The sequence below is a fragment of the Boleophthalmus pectinirostris genome, unplaced genomic scaffold (genome assembly GCF_026225935.1).
Source record: "Boleophthalmus pectinirostris isolate CB_2022bp ecotype Guang Dong unplaced genomic scaffold, ASM2622593v1 HiC_scaffold_18, whole genome shotgun sequence".
NCBI classification, from domain to species: Eukaryota; Metazoa; Chordata; class Actinopteri; order Gobiiformes; family Gobiidae; genus Boleophthalmus; species Boleophthalmus pectinirostris.
In genome coordinates, this window is record NW_026571133.1 from 19438192 (window position 1) to 19448244 (window position 10053).

Genomic DNA, 10053 nt, shown 5'->3' on the forward strand with positions numbered 1-10053 from the left:
ATAGATTAGTAAATTACATTTTTAAATGCCTTGATCTAAAATGTGCAGGTCTTTGAAAGAGCTCCTTTTAAGCTTGATGGACACAACAATCTCATTATTATTACTGTTAAAGTCTTGCCCAAAGCAATGGCTGTCATGGTGGGCTATCCTCCACACTCATCAATACGTCGTGTCTGCTGTCAGAGCCAGAGGCTGGGCATGCGGAGGAAGAAACTCCAGAATTACACTAATTCAGTGGATTATACACAGTCACATATGCAGCTGGTGGGAAGGGAAAGCCATGTTTGAAATCCACATTAAAATATCATGTGATTTTGAAGAGAAATGTAAGTAAATGCAACAGTTATTGAGATAAGAGCCCGAACAACACAGCACATACATATACTTTAGATCTTCTCCAAATGACTTTACTGCTCATTATATAAAGGGCTCTTTCGTAAATGACCTGGGAAAAGTGGCAATCTTTCATGAACGTTACACTTTGTCTAAATGAGCAATCAGCTGTATTGATGTACACACTCTGTTTAGTACAAAGCTCTACAAATGAGCACAACATCTAACACCATTCAAGGCAATTTAGTCAAGTCAAACATATGGCACAGCAAGGTGATGCTGGTTTCTTAAAGCTACAATGAAGAAGCTGCTCATAATACAAACTCAGTTCTACCCCCAACCAAGGTGTAGATAATTCTACTTGACAGTAGCCTAAGTATTACTCCAGGGCTTATATCTTCATTAACTAGTAACTGGTAAAGGTGACAGCCCTTTATGAATAATATACGTTTATGTATGAGATATTCATTATTTATACTTTATGATGATTTAATCTTGAATGCATTTATGGTAATTAGCTATGACACTGTCAAACTATGAATGGCTTGTCATATACATGCAAACATACAATCGGTTTAAAATATGAAACACATATTTTTCAGTTTAGACAAGCAGAGGTGATATTATTAGATTACAGTCATTTATATTATGAGTAAAAGAAATGACTTCAGTTTAGGGTAAGGTCCTTGTGGAGAGCACTGAACAGCTGGATAAGCACACTGCCCCAGGCCTGTTGAGAGAGTTCTGTGTCCAGGTGAGCCACAGTCTGACTAATGTACACCAGCGTCAACACAGTCCTCTGGTAGTCGTCCCAGTGCAGGGGGACACTCCGGTGGGACAACAGCTCCACCACACGCCTCACCTCAGACAGAGTCTTGGGTAGAATGTCCTCACAGATCACCTCCAGCTTCTTCACCTGTCTGAGGGAGGCCAGCTCCTCATCGGGGACAAACAACTGGTGGTCTTCACTATCAATCTGTGTCCCAGCCAGCAGGATCTGGAGGAGCAATGAGGTGATTATAAAACATCAACATCCATTCTAGCATCAATATGAAGAGAAATGCAAATAGTCAAGGAAGTTTGATCAACAAACTTTAGCCACTTTCACCCATCATAACTGGTATGAGAGTTGGTTTGTTTTTTGTTATCAGAGAAGCTTAGACACTTGTATAGTGAAGTGACGATGGTAGAGAAGCTGAGGTGGCTCTCAGTTCTGCTGCTGTAGTGGAGAAGGGGCCGAGTAGGCTTGTTTGACATAAATTAAAGGCAGAATCATAGAAGGGGGAAAAGTGCATATTATATATCAGTATCTTGGGGAACGCTTCAACTTCCTTTGACTTCCACCTCGCATTATATGACAAAAGCAGTTGATAACTATCCTTCAACACCTACAAAATGGGACTAAATGAGAATCTGTTCTGACCTCAAACAGTAGGTCCACGTCCTCCTGAGAGCGCTGGAATGTGGGGTTGAGCAGAGAATATGTCCCCCTCTTTATCCTGTATGCTGAGGGATACAGAGCTGGACACACAAGAACAGGAAATTTAATTAAAGGGCCACACATACATTGATACGAGGCTACACATTATTCAGACACATGCTGGTGGGCCGGGTCGAGTCAGCATAGATAGATTACTGTTTAAATATTCTTTATCTTGGATTGAATTGGGCTCCGGCTGTGTGCAGGGCAATTGCAGTTTGACCTCAGATGCTTTGCACACAGGCGAGACATGTGCTGTGGAGGGAGATGCAGACTTAAGCTGGTCAGACTTGAGGCTGATTGAGCACTAGAGCAGGACATGAGTTCCTATGATACACGTGGACGGAAGGCAGTTGCTCTGGTCCGCACTGAGCTGATGCTGTCAACTCATTTTAATGATACAATCTCACAGCACCCATATTTACTGGGGCAATCCCGCAGGCAATTCCACACGGACACACTCTGGTATTACGGGATAAGAGCAGAGTGTATTTACAATTTTACACATATTGGAGTTTTTACAAATGTAATTTTAGAATAATTGTTAATTTGAATTTATTATTTTGTGAAGCATATTTACTTAATCTATTCAGAAATATAAATAAAAGTTCCATATGCACAAAGTAAGTTATTTAATATAGGTCAAGCGCTTGACAAAATATTTAGTAAATCCATGCTTAGGTTAGTTGAATTCTTTCCTAATATACCACTGATTTAAGGAACACTATTCTTTATTTGTCCAGTGCATTTGACTCATCCGACCATAGGTTCATGGTTAGAAGTACCTAGTTGGACTCTTTTACATTTTAAGTTACAAGTTGATGGGGAAAACTAGACCCAAAGGAAAACCACGCCTACACAAGGGGCAAGATTCAAACTCCACGCAGCTCCTCACCTCAGACCCAGGTCTACAGGGGTACAAAAGGATGCATTGCAACCTCATTTTAAATAGCTGGCACATTCATTTTAGGTTAGTGTGTGATAATGACACTTTATGAAGGAGTATTGTCTTTCTAGTCCCTTAAAACCCAAATGTATCCTCAGCTGGTCTGGTCTGAACCATGCCCTAACCATAGCTACCGACGCATTTTAGATTAGTCTTAATGTCATTTGATTTTGATCTGGGCTTGATGTGACTTGTATTAGATTTTGATTTGACTGGTGACAAAACACTACCATTGACTGAGAAGCTTCAAAAGAAGTGAGGAATATCCCAACTCTACAGACGATGCACCTTTTTTGTCTGTGCACACAGCAACTTTGCTGAAAAAATGGCACTGAAAAGGCAGCGAGGTCATAGGAAGAAAACAAGTCTATCTGCAACTGCCTCTGCTCGCTGTGAATTGTGCACATTTAGATTTCCAGATTAATTTGGTGACAGAGCTCAGAAGTGTAAGGTGAGAAGCACAGCTGATTAGAGCAGACAGGAGAATCGAGGCACAACAAAGATAAATAAAACCTCACTTTCCCCCAAATCTCCCCCAAAATATATACTGTTTTTCCACTGTTTTGTGCACTGTGAGTCTCTCCCTTGGCCGGGACTGTACTCCAGTGAGCAGATCACACACACAGATCTTAATGAGCTGTGCTATGTAAACATCTGAATTTGGATACAGTCACTTGACCATGCTGCTGCGTCCACACTACACTGGATGGCTTTCAGGTAATGACCAAACCCTCGAATCCTCCTCCTTGATACATTTAGCTTTATGACATTTGTGAAGTCAACCATAGCCAAAAACGCGCTGGCCTCTTTCACTGTGTACGTGCTCTCCGCTCGGGTGCTCTTGATGACAGCCAGTCTGAGCTCCAGCTTTGCCTCTTGTCCAGACGCCATTAGGAAATTGGGTGAGTTAATCTAATCCTTTGCTTTCACAAAATTGGGCCATAATTACTCCCATAATAGTTAAAAACAATACAGAAAATTATTACTTTATATTGTTACTGTAGAAATTGGCTATCAAAAGGACATTGGCCTCTGCCAAGACTTGGAAACAAGACATTTTGTAGATGAGATTTCTATATATCAACGGGTAAAAACAAACTTCATGTGTCATTTTAATATTACTATTTATCATAATTTTTTTTGCCTCTGCCTTCAGTGAACTGCTCTCTGCACCTGTACTGTTCTGTGCTTGGTTGCCTACCAATCTGAGCCCCAGTTTTTCCTCGAGACACTATAAAAAATTTCAATAAAAACGATGCAATTCTGGGTGATTTTGTGTAATCTGCCACCATCACCATCAGCACCTCTTCAACCTGCCCAAACTTATAAAGACTTCAAATGAGGTCGCAAGTTCACCTCCCCAAAGAATACAAGTGAAAATTCCTATGTGTTTTCCTAGTTGTCATGGTGCATCTTCTGAAAGTGAAGCTAATTCCAGGTGAAAATGTGCCTCTGTCTATTAGTGTCACACACAAAAGAGCATCCTGACTGCATTGAAATTTACACTGCTCATTAACTCCCCATCATCAGCGGTGAAAAGGATGCTCAGGCAGCATAATAGATCCCTGGGAACAAGCAACAATATTTCAACATGAGGGCCGAGAGTTTGTATGTGTCTACAACTTTCCAAATATCTAAAACTCTTCTGTTAATGCACAGTACACCTCACAGTTTTTGTTGTTCTGCTTTGTTGAATAAAAAAAAAAAGGTGAGGTGTGGAGCTGTCAAAATTGTACTAAACTAAAATAAATAAATCAATAAAAATGGGGTTGCATTTGGTGTAAAACTACTCAAGTGAACAACTATTAGGATGTAAGGGTATTGCTGGGTTTAAGATGACATCACAAGATTTTATGGGCCCGTAATATCGAATACTGTGGAAGCAAAAAATAATATTGTTAAAATGTAGATTTTACTGTCTCTGCATTTATATAGTCACTGACAGAACTGATCAGATTCAACATTTGTGAATTCACCTTTTAGATGTTTCATGCCAAAGTACGATGTTATCAGACTGGCTCTTGCCCCCATGTGGGAGTATGACATAATAACATCAGAAGAAATATAATCTCAAAACTACCAACTGATACTTTGCAGCCGATGTCATCAACATTCTCTGGAGATGTGGTGCTAACTGCTCTGTCTGAAGCTCTGATATTCAAGTTAGACTAATATGCGCTTTATTTTAAAACAATCTGATCATAAAGAGCTGACTTAGCCAGTGTCCTGATGATTTGAGCTACCTAATGCTACTGTGCATGCTTACTAACCCCAAGCTCTGTTACAGTATAAACGCCGTCGATTTGAGCTCCCGAGGCAGAAGTGGAGTAACAAGTAATATTTTAAAACTGTATTGGTTTTAAATGGTAAATGTTCATATTTTTCTATAGTGCTTTTCCACACTGAAAGCACTTTACAACAAGGAATCACGCACCCATTCACACACCTGTGTACGCAGATACTGGGGGTGAGGTGGGTTAAGTGTCTTGCCCAAGGACACAATGACAGTATTCATCTGTTGTGGGAGCTGGAATCACACCAGCCAACCTGTGTGGGCAACGACATGTAGGTTTGCGGCAGAATACCTACGTTAGATGACTGAATAGTTTGGATTTAATATTTGATTTTATTGTTATCATTTTCATTACATAATATTGTATTTTATTTTCATGTGTAGAATTGTTTCAAACTTTGTACAGAAAGACACTGTATAAATAAGATATCACTATATTATAACAGGAAATTCATGCTGTAGCCTATGATATTTATTTAATATAAATATTTTAGTGTTTCCAGTCATGTCTTTCTCTTACATAGTGGGAGCCTTATTTGATAGAAGATATAGGCCTGTCGAAATGAGCTACCTCTACCCAAATTCATCTAAATGAGTGAATAATGGTGATTCTACAGTGGGAGCATTATTCGATAGCTAAATTGGCCTGTCAGTATGTGCTACCTTTAGTCGGAGCCCTATTTGAGCATAATACGACTGTCCAAATGAACTACCTATGCTGAAATTGTACATAACTAAGGTATAAAGTCTGATCACTGTGTGCAAACAGCATCTAACCTGCTGTCTCTAATCCAAAGAATTATGTTGTAAAACTGGGGAGGTCAGTGTCAGGGTTTGGCTTTATTGGATCTATACAACTGTACTGGAAAAATGTAAAGTATCTTATTTTGACTGGGCAGCGTGAATCGATAGACGTCACTGTCGATTTAGGTTGCGGGTAGCTCATTTCAACAGAACACCGGAACTACTAGGTGAGCTGATTTGTGCTGTTAAACAAGCCCCTCTCACATAACATCACAATCATCTGCAAGCAAAAAAAAAATCAACACCCCAATCTAAACTATGAAAGCTTGTGTTGATTACAAGCTCACAAAAATTTGCTGTTTAAATTCATTATGTTTTTTTTTTTTTTGAGTTTTCAAACTTATTAAACATTTTTGACTATATTTTAATGTGTGTATACATGTAGAAACCTCCCAGCATGATGCCACTGTAAATTATCATGTAAATACTCAATACGTATTTAATTACAGTATTGCCAACCTTAGATTAACCACAATAAGTTAAAATAACCCTCCATACACCTCCATACAGCTCCTATAGGAAAGAAGCTGCACATCTCGGGATTACTTGCCTGATTTACATGTAAAATTTATTATAAGCAATTTAGGGGGAAATTATGCCTGAGCTTGCAACATTACGAGTGTAGTTCCAGTGATGTGTTATATGTTTATAGCAGGCTGCAACAGAATCATTGCAGGTTTTTTATGAGCCACCTGGGTGCAGTGGAAAACAGAGAATCAAGCCATGTGGTTTACGATAGGCCTACAATGCAGTTAAAACAGGTTACATTGTGTTGATGCAGCGGTATACATTACAAATACAGGTGGTCCATGATGCATTATAAATATGTTAGAACATGTTACATAGTTCATTGGTCACGTGTATACGCTAGATGAATGCAAGGCAAAGGAAGCAAACTCAGTGAATTGTCCATTTGAAAATCTGGCTTGGAGAAAGTGGAAAAAGTGGGTGGAGGATGCAAAGAGATTTGATGTAAACATGGATCATTTCACTGGTGTTAATCTGGTTTGGTGAGGAAGGGTACAAGGGTGAGGCTGGGAATTCAAATGAATGTATGTGATAAAAATTTTTTTGCTTTTGACAAGAGTCCCACTGTTACTCATGTTGGAAAATTAAGGTGCACTATATAACATTTCTGGTGCAAGGTCTGCCACAGTGTGCACAAATTTATCCATCATTTACTCAATTAGAGTTGATTTTATTGCTTAAAAAGACCTTGAAAAGCATGCATTCTTACTGTGAGCATGCAAGCCTGCTTCTTTTCAGATCTAGTGTTTAACTGAATTTGGTGGGCGTCACTTGCTTGTCTCCATGGAGATAGATAAGTTAAATGCTAAACTTGGAACATTCCAGGCAAAGTTATCTCCACCGAGACAACCGACATTCACCAGAAAAGTTACTTTATGCCCCTTCAAGCTTCTCTTTGGGAGTGAGCACGATAGATAAGATTAGAAATGCTTGCTATAGGACAGAAAGGGGAAAAAAAAGCAAAAGATAAGAATTCAAAAGGAAACTGATTATTTGTTTGGTGAGAAACACACCAAACAACTTTGAGTTTGCTAACTGTGGTAAGTACATAAGATGAGACAAGCTAGTATTATCTGGCTTTTGTTTATTTGCTTGTCTAATTAGGCAAACACATCCTCATATTGTTGCCATTAAAATCGGATCATCTGTTGTTTGAGGAATACAACTGCTGTTTGATTAGAGCAGGATGTTATGGCAATAGTCCCATGTGTGCTAGAAAACAAACCCAAGGTGACATAAGCCCAATTGCCTTTTTGAGTTTTTTTGTTGTTGTTGTTGTCTTCAGTAACACTCATGCATTGCCTATCACTGCAGTAAAGCTGGTCTTATCCACTCCAAACACTCAGCTTTAGGATGGACTATGCTTGCTTTCATTATGTCAGCCAGAGAACTTGTAATCTCTGGGTAACACCTCAAAGACGACGGAACAACAAACATCCATTAATTAGAAAGGGCTAAACAGTGCTGCTGGCCACATAGATGTGATCATTATATCAGGAGGAGTCAAAGCACACACACACAGACACACAGACACACAGACACACATGTACTGCATATGTATAGATGAGCCTCTTGTATTGACTGACCTTCACTGTTTATTATTCATAACATTGACTGGTATTGTTAAAACACACAGTGAGATAGCTTGCAGACATATCAATACAAAATGCATCCATTTACAGTAATCACATTCTTCTCTCCAGTGGCTTGTATACTGACTAGGGATGTAACAATAACCAATATATTGTGATACTGTATCGTTAAAGTTCTACAATCTCTTACAAATCTCTTTGCTTAAATTAAGTTATGGTGCAGCAATAGCTCAAAAAAAGACAGAGGGAACTACATAGACCATGATCCTTTTTCAGTGCAGACTACAAGAATAAGAGAATAAATAAATAAGAATAAATAAATGTTCTAAGCACTTTTAAGTCTTAACTCGTTGAATTAAGTCTTGTCAAGGCATTTTAAGAGGAAAAGGTAGCATATTAACAGTTTTATTAGGCTCCACAAAATAGCACAATAAATATCTTACTGTGAGATGTATATCGCAAAAACCAAGAGATTTGAATATCGTTACATCCCTAATCATGAGCCACCCCACCATATTGTGAGCTTTCCCATGATATTACAATAAATATTGTACCGTGAGGTTCATACTATGACGATATTGTATTGTGAGACCTGGATATCGTTATACCCCTAATACTGACAGTACTTTATGTAAGACATTTCTACTGGCAATATTTTCCCCATTTTAAATATATATTTTAACAGCCTGAGGTCATGTTTACTCCCATTTCATAGATATCTTTCCCCCCGTTTAGCCCAGTGTCACTGTGGGTTTAATCCGAGCCAGATCATGTAAAGTGAGTACAGTCCTCCAGCTAAGGTAGATCCTGACCAATCCTCACTCAAAACCTGGAGGAGGATCCCCAGGCACTGCACTATGGCTCAAAGCTCCTGACAGGTTGCCCATGTGACACTGAAGGACAAATATCCCTGCGGGGTCAATAAAATCCAATTATTCCAATAGCATATGTTTTGTCCAGCAAACAGCAAAACTTCAGTTTAATTTAGCTTTAAAGTGGAGACCCTTTCTGACACCATTCTCATATGTATAGATCAACTGGGTCAACACCAGACACCGTATATATAAATGGACATAGTTAGCCACTGCGTTCCAAATAGGAAGTGACCATGGCTCCATCGACATTGAAAATTTGTCACCCCGCTCTCTGTAACTGCTGCAGTGAGCCTGGTCATTTTGGTCTTAAAATATTTGTATGGACCCACTCCACATGATCTTGGTGTTTTTATTTATCTGTTTTGTATGTAAATTGATTCCTATTCCTTATATGGAAGTGTCTCTAACTTGACCTCTGTAACTGCTAGCACTGTGAGCTTCATTTGACTGGAGCCGAACACCATGGGTGACAGTACACACCCTTAGTCCATTTCTTTATACAGTCAACAAAAGTAATGCACGTTTGTGGCTTTGTTTGCCAGGACTACATTAAATACATGCAAATAATGTGGGTATACCTTGGTGGTGAGTACACAGCAGTACTTACTTGGATCCCAACCTGGAGTTGTGTGACATAAGGTCATGTAGTCCAGACTGTGAATGCAAAGCCATATGAACAACATATAAACACCAGTCTATCCATATTTACATTGCACGATCCATAGATTTTATCAGTGGAATATTTAACTAGTTATAGAAATGCAGCCCAGGCTCCTCTTATAGTGCTCTATTTTAAAATGCATTTTGGAGACTGTCATTTGCAGCTACTTTGGCGCGACACAGAGCAGCTCTGTCAGTCGTGTCTGACAGGAAGTGTGGGGGCTCATGATTTAGGACTCAGGATGTGCAATATCTCACCCAGGTTTGTTACAGGCGGTTAGCGCTCAAAAATAACGACGGAAATGATAGGGAAGATTGGGAGAGGTTATTTCAGTCAAAGTTATGGTAAAATATGTAGGCTATGTATCAGATGGATGTCTGAGCTTTGTTGTACTGTCTAGATAAAATTCAAAATGATATTGATGAGTTTTTATAACTGAATTCAAGACAAGGTCTAAGGGGATGGAGATATATACTCAGGAACACACTGACTTGTGTGGTTCCAGGAGGCCATTGGATGCAACAATATCCAGAAAAACATT

At 39.1% G+C, this 10053-nt stretch overlaps 1 protein-coding gene across 1 annotated transcript; it reads right to left on the reverse strand.

Annotated features, from left to right (window-relative positions):
* Positions 1–951: 951 nt before the first annotated feature.
* Positions 952–9583, reverse strand: LOC110161480 (protein FAM180A). Its single transcript, XM_055154090.1, has 3 exons — positions 9459–9583; positions 1757–1854; positions 952–1330 (listed from the first exon to the last, which is right to left on the reverse strand). Exons 1-3 carry the CDS (start codon positions 9532–9534, stop codon positions 1001–1003), a joined length of 504 nt encoding a protein of 167 aa, XP_055010065.1. The 5' UTR covers positions 9535–9583; the 3' UTR covers positions 952–1000.
* Between the last annotated feature and the right edge of the window lie 470 nt (positions 9584–10053).

Bases quoted from the DNA above. Each gene is read 5' to 3' on its own strand.
- LOC110161480 (XM_055154090.1), bottom strand. From the start codon at position 9,534: ATGTTGTTCATATGGCTTTGCATTCACAGTCTGGACTACATGACCTTA. The intron at 1,855-9,458 runs GTAAGTACTGCT...TTGTGTGTCCAG, and splicing joins AACTCCAGGTTGGGATCCAA to CTCTGTATCCCTCAGCATAC. The intron at 1,331-1,756 runs GTCAGAACAGAT...TTGCTCCTCCAG, and splicing joins ACGTGGACCTACTGTTTGAG to ATCCTGCTGGCTGGGACACA.